Source organism: Thalassophryne amazonica, chromosome 11 (assembly GCF_902500255.1).
Source record: "Thalassophryne amazonica chromosome 11, fThaAma1.1, whole genome shotgun sequence".
Classification (NCBI taxonomy): Eukaryota; Metazoa; Chordata; class Actinopteri; order Batrachoidiformes; family Batrachoididae; genus Thalassophryne; species Thalassophryne amazonica.
In genome coordinates, this window is record NC_047113.1 from 33,646,917 (window position 1) to 33,665,760 (window position 18,844).

At 39.1% G+C, this 18,844-nt stretch overlaps 1 protein-coding gene across 1 annotated transcript; it reads right to left on the reverse strand.

Moving 5' to 3' along the window:
* Positions 1 to 2,611: 2,611 nt before the first annotated feature.
* LOC117520035 (E3 ubiquitin-protein ligase BRE1A-like) lies at positions 2,612 to 18,393 on the reverse strand. Its single transcript, XM_034181331.1, has 6 exons — positions 18,272 to 18,393; positions 17,948 to 18,160; positions 11,114 to 11,239; positions 10,802 to 10,942; positions 7,117 to 7,221; positions 2,612 to 2,809 (listed from the first exon to the last, which is right to left on the reverse strand). Exons 1-6 carry the CDS (start codon positions 18,356 to 18,358, stop codon positions 2,615 to 2,617), a joined length of 867 nt encoding a protein of 288 aa, XP_034037222.1. The 5' UTR covers positions 18,359 to 18,393; the 3' UTR covers positions 2,612 to 2,614.
* Between the last annotated feature and the right edge of the window lie 451 nt (positions 18,394 to 18,844).

Below are 18,844 nucleotides of genomic sequence, written 5' to 3' on the forward strand. Positions count from 1 at the left end.
AGAAAATTAATGGATGAAATAAAAAAAAATGTGAAAAATGGCATTTTTGTCCTTCTTGGAGGGCCCATAGGGATTTAATCAGAAAGTCCAACTCACTGAGACCAGACAGTCCTTCCAAGGACCACCTGTAACAAATAATAATTAAAAAAAGAATCCGTTTTTCCATAAAATTATCACATGGAGCATTGCGTATAAATTGTGATGGCATTAGTCCTTTGGACCTTTGTCCAAAGGACTAAAAAAATAGTAGGCCCATATCTGTGATGTCAGTTTAATAGCAGAACAAAAGTGACATCAGGATGAATACATACTCTTCAAATGATTAAAAAAGGAAGTTAAAACATCTACAAGACAGTGAGGAAGCACTGTAATTACAGTTTTCGCGAGGAGACCACAAAACTCAGCAAGTGACAGTCATGTCTTTTCTCTTCATTCTTCCACAAACTTTAATGTACAGCAGATATCAAGTATGTAAATGTCTTGTGGATGGATGAAACGGAGTTCAGTCTTACAAAAAAAACCAAAAAACAAAACAAAACAAAAAAAAGCGACATTCTGTTGTAATTGTTTAAGGTGAAAACAGAAGACCGAGATCCAAGCTTTCAGCGCAGTGCCACAGCCACACCAGCCAAGTTCAGTTTGCCCAAAGTATAGTTGTTCCGCTCAGTCTGTGAATCCGAACTCTTCCTGAAAGAGAACTGGACCACTTCAGAATTACACTTCTGTGCAAACAAACCCTCTTTGCTCAGGTTTGCAAACTGTGCGGAACATTGTCTGGACCATAAATAATTAGCAAGTGACTTTTTTTTTTTGTGGTAATTTTGCCTCTGTTCACCCTCACAGTAGCGCTGACATGAAATAATAGAACCCAGTATGACAGCTTTAAATCAAGCAGTTAAAGAAAAATATCACATGCACTATTTAGGAATTGGAGCCATTTTTATACGCAGGCATACGCATTATCTGAAGCCAGACGTAATTCATTCATGTTCTATATCCGCTATAAGGGTGAAGGGGGAGCAGGAGTCTATCTCAGCAGTCATTGGGTGAGAGGCGGGGTTGAACCTGGACAGGATGCCAGACTATTACAGGGCTACATATACACAGACATATTCACACTCACAGTCAATGTAGTCACCAGCTCACCGGTCACAGGGTGATAGCTGAATGAAGGAAAAAAAAAAAAAAGTCACAAATCGTCGAGAAAAGGTGGACGAATGAGGCTGCACCTCTCCCACACGTGTGGGCACGTGCCCACGTGTGTGCGCACAGCCTCTCCAGAGACAGACGGCTGTTATGTGCGTAAATAGTTGATCAAACGTTCTTGCCACAATTGTTTCTGTATGAAAACTTTACTTTTAATCCCACACATGGACAAGTCACGTTCAGCTGGCTGGATCTTTAGTTTTTGATCTATTCACATATCGTCAACGGTCGTGCAAGACATCAGACATGGGAGGTTGGATGAAGTTGAACAGTCAAACGGAATGCCAACGGTACGGGAACTATGCAAGCGATGAGGAACTGTCAAGACAGAAAGCAAAATGGAATATGGACAAACTGAGGTTGTCGTCGGGATTTGTTCTCATTTTTCAACAGTTTGAAATTCTGACGAAGCGCCAGCTACAGGAACGAAGCTGAACAACAGTTAAAATGACGTCTTTGAAAGTCAACGTAAGTCCAGATTTCTTGTTTTGTTTTGGCTTCTGTGTCCTTCGTTAGTACCGTGTGACTGGGGCTTAAACTGTGTATCTTTGGAAATGGGATGAAGCTGGAGTACCCAGAGGGAACCCACATGAACATGGGAAGAACATGTAAACTCCACAAAGAAAGGACTGGGTGGCAGCTTTGACCCAATTTTCTAACATTATTAAATCTTTCTATGTGGAAAAAAGTTAACGCAATATTTCGAGTCTATTGTGGAGTACAGAGGCAAAATTACAAAACAAAAAGCACATCACTGTCAAAATATTTATGGAACGGATTGTACATGTAATATGCAAAATAATTTAAAAATATCAAATTTCATATTGCTATTCATCATAACGATAATTTCATGTTATGTGTTGGCGGTAAGACAGGATTACACAAAAATTAGAAAATAAGTAAAGTGGAGCTGTGGTGAGCTCTGGTCACCCCCCTGGTAAAGCTTTTACATGCGTCACGTCAACTGCCGTCTGAGACATGCAGTTGACAATGAAGTTTTTCCACAGTTGAGCTCCTGACTGAGCTTCTGCTGCCACTTTCATGTTAAAATGCTTTGTGAAGCACATTCAGGAAAATTCATCAGCATGAGCGTCACACATTTCATTAACTGCCTGCAGAAAACAGCAGAAGTGGCTCTGCTCGCTCCTGATATTTTCTCAGTCAAAAGCTTTTGTGGTGATGAAATGTGAGGGGAAACCCAGCACTAAACATGGACTGTTTATCACACAGACACCGAGAAACCGAGTCCTTTAAAGTGATGGGTTCAGAACATCACTGCAGCGCTGTGAGGCTGGAATCACAGAGAATCTGTCAGAATTGCGTCAGAGGAATGCAGGAGGTCCGAGGAGATGAACAGTGGCACCGCTCGGTGTTGGTCCACGCAGCGTCTGTGCTATCGCTCAGCTCATCACCTGCTGGGTGCACTTCTAGCCGATGTAGATGCGGTGGAAGTCGTTGGCTCCGAATGCAGCGTTGCACTTGGGGCACTTCCTCTGACGGTGTCATAGCGTGTTTTAACGCACTCGAAGCAGAAGACATGGAAGCACTTTGTCAGCACTGCATCCTTTACCCGAGAGTTGCAGCATGGACATGTGAGACGTGCCTGTGGGGGACAAAAAGGTTAGAAGCGAGAATTCACTTTGCTCTGATGTGAATCATTTTTAGCGAGCGCACATCAAGATCTGGGACAGCAGAGTAGACATGAGACCCCAAATCTGTGAGTGAAAATATTTTCAACCAACAAGACTCATGTCAGGTTCGCAGCAAGATATTGCAATGTGACTGTGCACGCCACTGATGTTCAAGAATCAGACGGAATCGAGGAAAAGCACCACATCTGTTACTTTCAGTCCACAGGCTGTTGTTTTGACAGGATGTCTCTTCTAACCACTCTGAACACACTGGAGTCTGAATTTACACAAAGACTATGATAACCTTCTTAAAATTAACATTTGTCATTTGCACATTGCAAAACAAACTCTCTATGCAAACTGTGGAAGAGATCAACTGCAGTTTGCACATCCATGATCAGACTCTGAAAGCACACAATTCAAAAGTCATTTTAGTCACATCCAAAGATTTACAACATGGTCATTTGAGTCTACATTTAATTTTTTTTTCTGTTTCAATCCATGACTTAAAAGTCTACGCAAAAGTGAGAATGTACGTATAATAACACACAAATAATGCCTTTTTAAACATTTCTGTTACCAAACATGACAGACAACAGCAACCTGCCGAACTGTCAACAGACAACAAAATGAAATATTCAAGCCTGAAAAACTAGGAAACCAAAAAAATGAAGAAAAATTTTGACCCACAGAGAGAGAGACAGAGAGAGAGAGAGAGCGAGAGAGAGAGAGCGATAACAATATCTGACAAAACTATGTAAGAATTCCTACAATATGGCCAAATATGCTCTGGCGATGCACTACATTAGATTAGATTAGTTAGAACTTTATTGATCCTTTGGGGAAGACTAAGTGAAAAAAAACAAAAAAACAAAAAACAATTGAATACATGCAGTAGTGTTCAGAATAATAGTAGTGCTATGTGACTAAAAAGATTAATCCAGGTTTTGAGGTATATTTCTTATTGTTACATGGGAAACAAGGTACCAGTAGATTCAGTAGATTCTCACAAATCCAACAAGACCAAGCATTCATGATATGCACACTCTTAAGGCTATGAAATTGGGCTATTAGTAAAAAAAAAAAAGTACAAAGGGGGTGTTCACAATAATAGTAGTGTGGCGTTCAGTCAGTGAGTTTGTCAATTTTGTGGAACAAACAGGTGTGAATCAGGTTGTCCTCTATGTAAGGATGAAGCCAGCACCTGTTTGAACATGCTTTCTCTTTGAAAGCCTGAGGAAAATGGGATGTTCAAGACATTGTTCAGAAGAACAGCGTAGTTTGATTAAAAAGTTGACTGGAGAGGGGAAAACTTATACGCAGGTGCAAAAAATTATAGGCTGTTCATCTACAATTATCTCCAATGCTTTAAAATGGACAAAAAAACCCCAGAGATGTGTGGAAGAAAACGGAAAACAACCATCAAAATGGATAGAAGAATAAACAGAATGGCAAAGGCTCACTCATTGATCAGCTCCAAGATGATCAAAGACAGTCTGGAGTTACCTGTAAGTGCTGTGACAGTTAGAAGAACGCCTGTGTGAAGCTAATTTATTTGCAAGAATCCCCCGCAAAGTCCCTCTGTTAAATAAATGACGTGCCAGAAGAGGTTTACAATTTGCCAAAGAACACATCAACTGCCTAAAGAGAATGGAGGAATATTTTGTGGACTGATGAGAGTAAAATGTTCTTTTTGGGTCCAAGGGCCACAGACAGTTTGTGAGATGACCCACAATTTCTGAATTCAAGCCACAGTTCACAGTGAAGACAGTGAAGCATGGTGGTGCAAGCATCATGATATGGGCATGTTTCTCCTACTATGGTGTTGGGCCTATATATCGCATACCAGGTATCATGGATCCGTTTGGATATGTCAAAATACTTGAAGAGGTCATGTTGCCTTATGCTGAAGACGACATGCTCTTGAAATGGGTGTTTCAACAAGACAATGACCCTAAGCACACTAGTAAATGAGCAAAATCTTGGTTCCAAACCATCAAAATTAATGCCTCGCAGAGTGAAGAATCACGAAAAACTGTGGTTATACAACTAAATACTAGTTTTAGGGATTCACAGGATTGCTAAAAAAGCAGTTTGAACATAAAAGTTTGAGTTTGTAGCGTCAACAGCAGATGCTACTATTATTGTGAACACCCCCTTTTCTACTTTTTTTTGCTAATAGCCCAATTCCATAGCCTTAAAGTGTGCATATCATGAATGCTTGGTCCTTGCTGGATTTGTGAGAATCTACTGAATCTACTGGTACCTTGTTTCCCATGTAACAATAAGAAATATACTCAAAACCTGGATTAATCTTTTAAGTCACATAGCACTACTATTATTCTGAACACTACTGTACATGTGGATTAGAACATGATTAATGACATGGGTGAGAAAAAGATCTTCCATAGAGGTCTACCGATGTGTTTTTTTTAGGGCCGATACCAGTTATCAAGGTTACTCAAGGTTTGGAGGCCAATATAGATATATGAAACCAATATCTGCATGCAGTAAAAAGTTTGAAAAGGTGTCAAAATTTAATATAACACACCCTTAACACAAAACTTTTTAAAAATGTTTTGTGGCATGTTTAATTCATAGAACATTTCAACATGATCTTCACACAAAAAGTGCAAGGAACTATAACATTCTTATGAAGTTGAACAAATGAACAAATAAATAAATACAGACAACACAGCTCCAGTCTGCACACTGCTATCTTCTTCTATGCCAGTCTGTGGGGCGGCAGCTTTCAGCAGTAACGGGCTGAACTTGTGACGTCTAACCACTCAAGTACTCGTACTGTTGTGGGCGGGACTTAGCTACAAACCAGAAAACAGCGACTCATATTTTAAAACAGTGCTATGGGCTAATAGCTCCTCAGTGCCAGAAGTAAGAGGCCACGCAACATGTGATGACTTGTGATGCACTTGACTGGTGCGCTGAAGATGATTGTTTAAGACAGTTAAATTCTTCCGCTGCTTTAATGAACGTTTGGCAATAAAGTACGCTGTTCACACAAATGGTCATGTGATCATTTGTAAACAGCAAACATTTGGTGAACAGTTTCATGAAAATTATAACTTTTGTTTTCATGTGAAAATGAGTGAACCCCCACCACCATCTCTCCTTGTTTAGCTTCAAAGAAATACAGTCTTTGTTGTTTTCTTCATCTCAGAGAAACACTTAGCTTTCTGGAAACACAAACCTTTAATCTGTAAAATGAACCTTAACAGCAGCTATCACAAAGGAGGAAACGGGATTATTTAATGAGGATTCTGATGTAGTTTTTTTTTTTTGTTCTTTGATTCAGACATAGAGCCATTGCTTTCAGCTGCGCTCTGCAGCGAGAGAAGCTCTTTGAGCTGCTGTTACACAGTGCTGTGGTCTCACAGAACACTAAAGTCACTGACTGGAGATGTCTTTTTAAAAAAATGTATGTGTGAAGGTGGAACATGGCGATCAGTAAGTTGCTACATCCAGCGACGCAAAAATATCGACATATTGGCCATTATTAATGGCCAATACCAATATCCGCCAAAATACTGAATATCGGCCGACCCCTAATCTTCATGCAATTCAACGTCTTTAAAGAAACTCCAGAAGAGGCTGTCATGTAGTGTGAGGTGTTAAAGAAATCATCAAACTGGAGCCTCCTGCTTATGCATTTGTCCTTATGATAGATCAGGAGTGGCCAAGTTCGGTCCTCGAGAGCCACATTCCTGACACTCTTAGTTGTCTCCCTGCTCCAACACACCTGAATCCAATGTGTTGGAGCAAGGAGACAACTAAGAGTGTCAGGAATGTGGCTCTTGAGGACCGAACTTGGCCACCCCTGTGACAGATGATCTGAGGATGCGAACTCATGTCCGGTGTAAATGTAGGCACCTGTTTCCTTCACTCGTACCAGTCAAACAACAGTCATTCATAGCTTTAACTCAAAATCAGTGCTGTGTTTTATACAGTGTGTCTCTTGTGTCATGTTTGTATTTATTGTTGTTTTTATTGCTTTGTTTATCTGTTGTACACACTTTGTTAGACACTGCTGTTTTTTTAAAAAGTGTTATAATAAAGCTGGACTGCATTGGATCATAAAGGAGCAGATTCTGGTGATACCTACTGGTGGTGCTTAAAATTACAGCTTCATGGCTTAAGAATCAAACAGCAGTTAGTTCAGACAAAAACCAAATCCTTCACATTTACACATTTCAGCATTATTGCCGACACCTGACAGTGAAAGGTCTAATTTAATCGATATTTTTGTGTAGCACCAATCTACCTTGTAGTCATTGATTTCTTCATTTAGGATCTCGTCTCCATTGCTGATTTTCTCAGCTGGTTTCTTGGCCTTTTCAATCTTTCTCCTGAGTTTGGAGATGTCCTCCTAAAATACAGAGTGCAGATGACATCTGTGAGAAAAAAACGGGGATTGTTTTCCTTCTGCATTTACCCCCCTTCCCTGGACCGCTAAACACAGCTCATAAAAACAGGACTCTGTCTGGAAACGTTTGACTCTGAGATCTCTTCTCACCAACATGAGGCAATAACACAAAACAGGGAGGAGGGTGAATCTGGACACGAAAATGGGTATACTAAGTATACTAAGTTTCCACACCACAAACCTAATACCCAGACAATAAATGATATCGTGCTGTAGCTTCTTTATAACTTGGGGGGGGGGGGTGTTACCCACAGAACAGTTTCAAGCAGTGCTGGGCGATATACTCCAAATCAATATTATTATTGTCGTTTCCTGAGTTTGGAGATGTCCTTCTAAAATACAGAATGCAGATGGTACAGACCATATTTGGGGGACTGTCTGAACATGGCAAGTTAGACCTTCTGACTGAATCCCTGTGGGTCCCCCAGAAGGACAAAAAAAAAAAAAAAAAGGAAAAGAAGAAGCTGTTTCTCACAATGATTCTTTGGGAGGCTGTCAACAGACAAAAAAAATCCTTCAAAAAAAAAAAAAAAAAAGAGCCAAAAATTACATTTTGCACATTTAAAGATACTGTTAGAATGGCCTAAGCCGTGGGTCACCCCTTTGGGTCTGGTCTGCTTTTTTCTTGATCAAAAACAAAGAAAAAAAAGCCCACCAGAGGGAGTTTTTTCTGACCACAGTTGCCTACGTACTTGCTCAGAGGGGTTTGTAAGGTTAGACCTTACAAATGTGAAGCACCTTGGGGCAAGTTTGTTGTGATTTGGCACTATATAAATAAATACTAATTGAAATATAGCTAAAAAAAACTGCTCTAATTTTTTCCTTGATTCTACATACAGTAGTGTTCAGAATAATAGTAGTGCTATGTGACTAAAAAGATTAATCCAGGTTTTGAGTATATTTCTTATAGTTACATGGGAAACAAGGTACCAGTAGATTCAGTAGATTCTCACAAATCCAATAAGACCAAGCATTCATGATATGCACACTCTTTAGGCTATGAAATTGGGCTATTAGTAAAAAAGTAGAAAAGGGGGTGTTCACAATAATAGTAGCATCTGCTGTTGACACTACAAACTCAAACTATTATATTCAAACTGCTTTTTTAGCAATCCTGTGAATCACTAAACTAGTATTTAGTTGTATAACCACAGTTTTTCATGAGGCATTAATTTTGTTGGTTTGGAACCAAGATTTTGCTGGTTTACTAGTGTGCTTGGGGTCATTGTCTTATTGAAACACCCATTTCAAGAGCATGTCCTCTTCAGCATAAGGCAACATGACCTCTTCAAGAATTTGACATATCCAAACTGATCCATGATACCTGGTACGCGATACATAGGCCCAACACCATAGTAGGAGAAACATGCCCATATCATGATGCTTGTACCACCATGCTTCACTGTCTTCACTGTGAACTGTGGCTTGAATTCAGAGTTTGGGGGTCATCTCACAAACTGTCTGCGGCCCTTGGACCCAAAAAGAACAATTTTACTCTCATCAGTCCACAAAATATTCCTCCATTTCTCTTTAGGCCAGTTGATGTATTCTTTGGCAAATTGTAACCTCTTCTGCACGTCTTTAATTTAACAGAGAGACTTTGCGGGGGATTCCTGCAAATAAATTAGCTTCACACAGGCGTCTTCTAACTGTCACAGCACTTACAGGTAACTCCAGACTGTCTTTGATCATCCTGGAGCTGATCAATGGGTGAACCTTTGCCATTCTGATTATTCTTCTATCCATTTTGATGGTTGTTTTCCGTTTTCTTCCACGCGTCTGTTTTTTTTGTCCATTTTAAAGCATTGGAGATCACTGTAGATGAACAGCGTATACTTTTTTGCACCTGCGTATACGTTTTCCCCTCTCCAATCAACTTTTTAATCAAACTACGCTGTTCTTCTGAACAATGTCTTGAACGTCCCATTTTCCTCAGGCTTTCAAAGAGAAAAGCATGTTCAACAGGTGCTGGCTTCATCCTTAAATAGGGGACACCTGATTCACACCTGTTTGTTCCACAAAATTGACAAACTCACTGACTGAATGCCACACTACTAGTATTATTGTCAACACCCCCTTTTCTACTTTTTTTTTACTAATAGCCAAATTTCATAGCCTTAAGAGTGTGCATATCATGAATGCTTGGTCTTGTTGGATTTGTGAGAATCTACTGGTATCTTGTTTCCCATGTAACAATAAGAAATATACTCAAAACCTGGATTAATCTTTTAGTCACATAGCACTACTATTATTCTGAACACTACTGTATAGACTCATGGAATCAATGTCTACCTACATAAAGATGTTCACTGATCTGGAATCGTTCACGCCAGTTTTCCTATATTTGATCAAAATTACTCTTTCTTTGTCCAAAGGCATTGGAGGGTCTCTTGACCCTATTTTTTTTAAGAGGTTTTGTTTTTCCACTGTCCTCACAGTTCTCTAACTATTAAAGCAGGGATATTTTATTTATGGACATTTACTGAACATTTCATAGTAAGAATTAATTTTCAATTTATGTTGTACTTTAACGCAACAAACATAACTAAAAAACATCATATAATGCAATACTAAAATACCCTCAGCCATATGAGCATCATGTTCTTTATAAATTGCAGTTGTTTAATTAATTATTAAGATCCTATTGTCTTACGTACAAGTTGCACATGCTCAAAGCATCATTTGTTCATGTTGTGCAAATCAAGGGATATTTGTAGATCACCTGCTGTGCATCTGCAGTTATTAATGAGAAAAATTTAACTCCACAGGACGTTAGTTTTGAGTTTGCGAAAGTTAGCATGCAAGCTAATGTCCTCAAAATCACTCCAGAGGTGTTATCAGGTTACAAAAACAGCATTTCAGTTTTAGAAGTGTTTATTTCTCGCTAGCCTTTACTAATATACCAGAAACGAAGGTGTTAGCAAGTAGCCACACCAGAAGTGATGTCAACGTGCTAACGTCAGCGAAATGTCTTGTAAGTTCAGAGGTGTTATTAGGTTCCAAAAACAGCGGCTTCAGTTTAAGAAGTATTTATTCCTCGCTAGCTTTTACATAATATATGAGAAACATGTATATAAACAGACAAAACAAAGCAGTTTTGAAGAGACCAGCGACTGATGCCATGGTGCAGCTCTACTCTGATTAGCTGTCACCCACGTCACTCAAAAACAAAACAACAAAATATGACTTTTTAACTTCTTAAAATACATCAAGGTTAGACATCTTTAAACCTGTCCGAGGTCTGTGTCCGAAGAATGTCCTCTGTGAATTTCAAGAGTCTGGCAGTAATAGGACTGGACTTATGCTGAGCACAGACAGATGGACAGACGGATGAAAAGCCTTTGCAATACCCGATGGCCATATTTGATGGCCTCGGGTAATAATATACCAGGAGCACAGTTTACTGTCAAAGAGCCTGGTATCACCTCAGCAAGAAATGGAAAATATGCAGGATAGGTGGCCCTGATACCAGGACTGAGATTAAATGCTTTGAAGGACCGTATGTGCTTTTGTGTGTCATAACCTGGGCTCGTCGAGCGTTGAATGACTCCTTCTCCCTTGATATGCTGTTCTCTACAACCTCTTCTCTGACTAAGTTGAGCCTCTGCTGAACCTGCTCCAGCTGATCTCGCACCTCGTCTGAAAGCAATGTGGACTCCTGAGCCTGGAGGATGACAGCGGAAGACAAAATGTGAACTCAGTCAAAATATTTAACATTTAGTGTCACAGAACAGTAGCAGCTGTTACTTTTCATTCATTCATAAGCAACACATCATCATTAACATAAAGATGTGTTTGCTGATATGATTGTTGTGTCTATGAAGTAACGTGTTACTTTGCGTTTGTTCATATCCAAAGCTTGTGTCCGAAGCGCCAACTCTCTCTCGGCAGTGCCGATGGTGCCCTGCAGGAGGCGCTCCTTTTCCTCCAGCTTCCTCACCACCTGCAGCTGGGCATCGACCTACAGCCGATAATGGTTAAAAAAAAAAAAAAAAAAATGTGCCTTTAAGCTCCAAGATGAATGTGAAATGTGGGTGCAAACAGAAAATAAGATACAATTCAGAAGCAGATTAGATCCTGCTTGCAGGTTTCCCCACCAGATTGGAACAACCTTGAAATGTATATAAAATATCAACAGGGATACAAGAATGGTACAGATGCACCCCATGAGTCTCAGCTGGTTAAACCTCAGGTTTTCTTGCCATCCTGCTCAATTGTTATTTCACAAATTGATAATTTACTTATTTGATGGACACTTTGACCCCTAATAACCCTTCGGATTCAATGTTTATCAGAGAAACTGATGAATACGAAATAACTGCTATAGTTCATAAAGTAAAAGGAAAAAAAATCTACAGATTGTGAAAATTTTGAAATGTTTTTGATAAAAAATATATTGATTGTGTTGCTAAACCTCTAACTTATATTGTAATTTGTCATTAATGACTGGATTAATTCCTTCCAAAATGAAAATAGCTAAAGTAATACCGCGGTTCAAATCCAGTGGCAAACATATTTTTTCAAACTATAGGCCAATTGCATTGTTACCTCAGTTTTCAAAAATTTTGGAAAAGGTATTTATTAAGAGGTTAAATGATTTTATATCTAAACATCACATACTAAATGAGTAACAATTTGGATTTAGAAAAACATCGGACTACTTCATTGGTGGTGATTGATTTTGTGGAATATATTACGAATGCAACTGAAAAAAGCAATATATTGTAGTGGGTTTTTTCGACTTACAGAAAGCATTTGATACCATAGATCACACCTTATTACTGGATAAACTATGGAAGTATGGTATCAGAGGACTAGCTCACGATTGGATACCAAGTTATCTGCACAATAGGTATCATCAATATGTTCATGTTGGTGGGGTAAATTCTGAATTTTTGAAGTATACTTATGGGGTGCCCCAGGGCTCAGTCCTTGGGCCTTTGTTGTTTCTTTTGTATATTAATGACATATGTTTGGTTTCAAAATTTGTGAGTTGCATTTTGTTTGCTGATGACACGACTGTGTTTTGTAGTGGGGATCATTTGGAAGAGGTTCTGGACTTGATGGAGAGGGAACTACAGAAGTTCAAAGAATGGTCTGATTCAAATAAATTATCGCTTCATTTTGTAAAACTAAATGTATCATATTTGGAAATAAACCCAGGAATTTATCTAGGAATTTACTAGTGCACGATATTGAAATTGAACTTGTAAATGAAACTAAATTTCTTGGGGGTTTTATTGATGAGAAATTGAGTTGGAAAAACACATATAAATTATGTTAAATCAAAAATGTCAAAAGCCATCGCCATTTTGTATAAAGCACAATACTTCCTCCCCCACGGTCATTAGTTACTTATATCATCCATTACTAGTTCCGTACATGACCTAATGCATTGAAGTTTGGGGAACCAACTACCAAACGAATACAAACTCAATATTCTTACTACAAAAAAAGCCATAAGAATTATTAGTAATAAACCATATTGTGAGCCTACAAATCCATTGTTTGTCTGTTTAACATTTTAAAATTTGGGACCTGATTGATTATAGCTTAATACAAATTATGTTTAAAGTAAAAAATAACCTTTTACCACAACATGTCCAGGACCTGTTCAAAATGAGGGAGTCTAGTCATAATTTGCGAGGAACATTATTATTTCAAAAACCAAAGATTAGAACTAAAGTAAAAAGTCATTGTGTTTCTGTTAAAGGTGTTAATATTTGGAATTCATGCCCGGATAACATAAAGTTGCTCGGTAACTTGGTTGGCTTCAACAGGCTCTTCGAAAATCATTTAATTACTTGTTATAGCATGATGAATTATAGTGCAGCGGATAACTGAAAAAAATGCTTCAAATGGTGATGCAAGCACCAAATTTGGCACACATACATCTTAGACATTACTCTTTTAAAAATGCCGGGTACCCACGTGAACTTTCAATAGGTGGCCAAGAAGGGGTCAATTGAAGTATTACACAGGGGGTCAAAATTAAAATGCTCCAATCATATTGAAAGGTATTCCATATTATTTGTCAGATCATAAAGATTCCAAAAAGGTACAGTTTGGACTATCTGTGAATGAATGGTCTGGAGTTATGGGATGTCCAGCTCTTGTGATAACCAGAGAAATTGCTCACAATGGTCCCAGCTCCACACAGCCATCCATTTAGAAATGATGTGGTGTTTTCTGCCTCTCGATGGCGGCTCGGAGCGCGGCGCGCCGTGCGCCATTGTAGGGCGTCCTTAAGCTGTAGTAACAGTCCTTATTCTCTGTGAAGCCCATAAAATTTCACCGAAAGCCAGATAAATTTTTCGAATGGTTTCCAGCTGCTTGTCTCTAACAGTTTCTGAAAAAATTCTGATGGAAAAAAAAGCCCAAATCATTCCGCCATTTCCTGACAATGAAAATCCGCCGAGGGGGTGGACTACTCCTCAGTCAAAGCCTGCTCAAAGGCGAATGACGCAACCGACAGGCATGGAAAAACTCACGCATGCGCACGAAGGTTCAAGCTTGGTTGACGTAAAAACATATAATCAAATCCATATGGTTTTTGAAAAAAATAATAAGGTCGGATACTTTTCTAATAGACCTCGTATTCACCTAATAATTTGCATCACTTTTTACCAAAACTGGAGCAACTTTAACTTTTGACCCCTGTATAAATTGAAATAGACCTTTGTCACTGTTCTTGCTGTTTTACCCCATAACTCCGGAACATTCATTCACAGATAGTCCAAACTATACCTTTTTGGAATCTTTATGATCAGACAAATAATATGGAATACTTTCAATATGATTGGAGCATTTTAAATTTGACCCCTGTGTAATACTCTAACTGACCCCTTCTTGGCCGCCTATTGAAAGTTCATGTGGGTACCCGGCATTTTTAAAAGAGTAATGTCTAAAGAGTATGTGTGCCAAATTTGGTGCTTGCATTACCATTTGAAGGATCCCTCAGTAAATATTCACTTATCTGCTGCAATATTAGGTTTATCAATTTTGTTTTTGTTTTTTTGGGTTTGTGCATGGTCCACTGCTGTTTGCATGTTGTGTTTTAGTTTAGTGATTACTTTAAATTTTGTATCAGTTATCATGGTGTGTCTATATATATATATATATATATATATATATATATATATATATATATATATATTCTCCACTCAGATTGCAATAGCCAATCACAGATTAGCCTTTCTGTCCATCATTTACCTGTATTTTGGCATGCTTGGCGCCAGAAAGTTATGTTGGATCCAAAGGGATCCAAAAAGGCTAGGACCAAAAGTTATATTGGATCGGTTCCCACTGACCAACAGCGTTAGAGCTTACTGCCAACAGCTAGCCAATCAGAGTGTGGCATACAATTATTCATGAGTGACATCACTAATGACAAAGAGGAGGTCAGGAACTTGCTGACAGACGCTGGTTGAAAAAGTGGCAACAAACATGTCAACAACAGCAGAAAATCGTCTGCCAGCGAGGTTTGCTGAGTTCACAGAGGAGGAACTGGTGGAAATATTGAACTCCAAGGATGCCAAAAACACTAAGAAGGTAGACAAGCACGCTACTGACGTTTTAGAAGCATTCATATGCTGTTCACAACAAAATAAATTGATCTAAATTGACTCTTTGTTGTTTGCTTAATTTGGGAGGGGGTGGAGAACATAACAATTGATGGATGGCAAGTCGTCCAACATAGAGAAAATATTGGATGAAGAAAAGTTATATTGTATACAATATAACTTTTCTTCATCCATTTCTCTATGTTGGACTCCTTACCATCCATTATTTGTATATATAGTATTATATATATATATAGTATATATATATATATAATATATATATATATATATATAGTAGTAGATATATATATACACACATATACATATAGATACTCAACAAAAATATAAACGCAACACTTTTGGTTTGCTTCCATTTTGTTGAGATGAACTCAAAGATCTAAAACTTTTCCACATACACATATCACCATTTCCCTCAATATTGTTCACAACCAGTCTAATCTGTGATAGGGAGCACTTCTCCTTTGCTGAAAATAATCCATCCCACCTCACAGGGTGTGCCATATCAAGATGCTGATTAGACACCATGAGTAGTGCACAGGTGTGCTTAGACTGTCCACCAATAAAAGGCCACTCTGAAAGGTGCAGTTTTGTTTTATTGGGGGGGATACCAGTCCAGTATCTGGTGTGGACCACCATTTGCTCATGCAGTGCAACACATCTCCTTTGCATCATCCTTGAAGAGAAACACCTCTCCAACGTGCCAAACGCCAGCGAATGTGAGCATTTGCCCACTCAAGTCGATTACGACGATGAACTGGAGTCAGGTCGAGACCCGATAAGGACAACGAGCATGCAGATGAGCTTCCCTGAGATGGTTTCTGACAGTTTGTGCAGAAATTCTTTGGTTATGCAAACCGATTGTTTCAGCAGCTGTCCGAGTGGCTGGTCTCAGACGATCTTGGAGGTGAACATGCTGGATGTGGAGGTCCTGGGCTGGTGTGGTTACACGTGGTCTGCAGTTGTGAGGCTGGTTGGATGTACTGCCAAATTCTCTGAAACGCCTTTGGAGATGGCTTATGGTAGAGACATGAACATTCAATACACGAGCAACAGCTCTGGTTGACATTCCTGCTGTCAGCATGCCAATTGCACACTCCCTCAAATCTTGTGACATCTGTGGCATTGTGATGTGTGAAAACTGCACCTTTCTGAGTGGCCTTTTATTGTGGGCAGTCTAAGGCACACCTGTGCACTAATCATGGTGTCTAATCAGCATCTTGATATGGCACACCTGTGAGGTGGGATGGATTATCTCAGCAAAGGAGAAGTGCTCACTATCACAGATTTAGACTGGTTTGTGAACAATATTTGAGGGAAATGGTGATATTGTGTATGTGGAAAAAGTTTTAGATCTTTGAGTTCATCTCATACAAAATGGGAGCAAAACCAAAAGTGTTGCATTTATATTTTGTTGAGTGTATGTATACACACACATTAGTGTTCAGAATAATAGTAGTGCTATGTGACTAAAAAGATTAATCCAGGTTTTGAGTATATTTCTATTGTTACATGGGAAACAAGGTACCGGTAGATTCAGTAGATTCTCACAAATCCAACAAGACCAAGCATTCATGTATGCACACTCTTAAGGCTATGAAATTGGGCTATTAGTAGAAAAAGCAGAAAAGGGGGTGTTCACAATAATAGTAGCATCTGCTGTTGACGGTACAAACTCAAAACTATTATGTTCAAACTGCTTTTTTTAGCAATCCTGTGAATCACTAAACTAGTATTTAGTTGTATAACCACAGTTTTTCATGATTTCTTCACATCTGCGAGGCATTAATTTTGTTGGTTTGGAACCAAGATTTTGCTCATTTACTAGTGTGCTTGGGGTCATTGTCTTGTTGGAACACCCATTTCAAGGGCATGTCCTCTTCATCATAAGGCAACATGAACTGATCCATGATACCTGGTATGTGATATATAGGCCCAACACCATAGTAAGCGAAACATGCCCATATCATGATGCTTACACCACCATCCTTCACTGTCTTCACCGTGAGCTGTGGCTTGAATTCAAAGTTTGGGGGTCGTCACAAACTGTCTGCGGCCCTTGGACCCAAAAAGAACAATTTTACTCTCATCAGTCCACAAAATATTCCTCCATTTCTCTTTAGGCCAGTCGATGTGTTCTTTGGCAAATTGTAACCTCTTCTGCACATGTCTTTTATTTAACAGAGGGACTTTGGGGGATTATTGCAAATAAATTAGATTCACACAGGCGTCTTCTAACTGTCACAGCAGTTACAGGTAACTCCGGACTGTCTTTGATCATCCTGGAGCTGATCAATGGGTGAGCCTTTGCCAGTCTGTTATTCTTCTATCCATTTTGATGGTTGTTTTCCGTTTTCTTCCACGCGTCTCTTTTTTTGGTCCATTTTAAAGCATTGGAGATCATTGTAGATTAACAGCCTATAATTTTTTGCACCTGCATATAAGTTTTCCCCTCTCCAATCAACTTTTTAATCAAACTACCCTGTTCTTCTGAACAATGTCTTGAATGTCCCATTTTCCTCAGGCTTTCAAAGAGAAAAGCATGTTCAACAGGTGCTGGCTTCATCCTTAAACAGGGGACACCTGATTCACACCTGTTTGTTCCACAAAATTGACAAACTCACTGACTGTATGCCACACTACTATTATTGTAAACACCCCCTTTTCTACGTTTTTTTTTTTTTTTTACTAATAGCTCAATTTCATAGCCTTAAGAGTGTGCATATCATGAATGCTTGGTCTTTTTGGATTTGTGAGAATCTACTGGTACCTTGTTTCCCATGTAACAATAAGAAATATACTCAAAACCTGGATTAATCTTTTTAGTCACATAGCACTACTAATACTCTGAACACAACTGTGTGTATATATTTATATATATGTGAGACTAATTTGTAATTTTTGTCCGTGTGCTGAAAAAATTCATTCATTCATTCTAATCAGTTTACTGTAATTTACAGCACATTCAGAGGAAGTGAGAAATGACTGGAGGCATTTATCAATGCAGTTAACCTTGAGTATCTGCAAACAAGTACACACAAGCCAGTATCCACACGGACTGAACCTTGTGCTACTGCCTCGTGACTTACCTGTGTTTTAAGAGTGAGCAGCTGGTCGGCCAGCTCCTCCTTCTCCTCTTTCAGCAGCTTGTGGATCTGGTTGGACTTGATCCGCTCGCTCATCAGCTTGAAATTAGCATCGTCCTTTTCTCTGAGTTGCTGCATCAGACGAATGTTTTGTTCCTGCATGTCCTCAAAGGCCTGGCCCGTCACATCCATCTCACTCAGGATCGCTTCCTCTTCCTGCCGGAGGAGCAAGAAGGCAACAGGGTTTGTGAGATATGCAAAGCATCTGAGGGCACATGCATACGCACACACATACATATGTATATGTCGTAATGTCAGCTCACATACCTGTTTTGCTATGGAGAGCTTCTTGTTGAGGATGTCAATTTGCTCCTCCACAGAGCGGATCTTCCTGAGTGCCTCTTCATCGGCCATCTTCTTGCCCTCCCTCCTCTCCCTCCTCCAGTTCTCTCAGCTTTTGTCGAAGCTCCTCTCCCTGGAATAAGGTTATTTATTATTATTATTATTATAGAATAGTAACAATTAGGCCTGTGGCAATAATTCCGTTATCAACTTATTGTTCAATATATAAAGATGAACACAGTAATTTTCTGGCTTTAATATATCGTCCTTTACATGCATGTTTGTTTAGATAAGTCATCAACATTGCAGCGAGATGTGCTGCTTCTGTCCCTCTGTCTCCTGCTTTCTGGAGGAGGGGAGTTAGCCCTGTTCTCTGTGTGGGAGATGCTCGGAGTGGACAGTATGCAACAACTGCGCACCAGCCAGTTGAAGTGAATTGTGATTCCACGCAGAAAGTTTGGGAGACTAAATGGAATTGATTAACTGGATGTTAGTTAAAGATAGACTGTTATATTCACTGATAATTTTTACTAGGAAGATTATTGTTACTAAGTTACC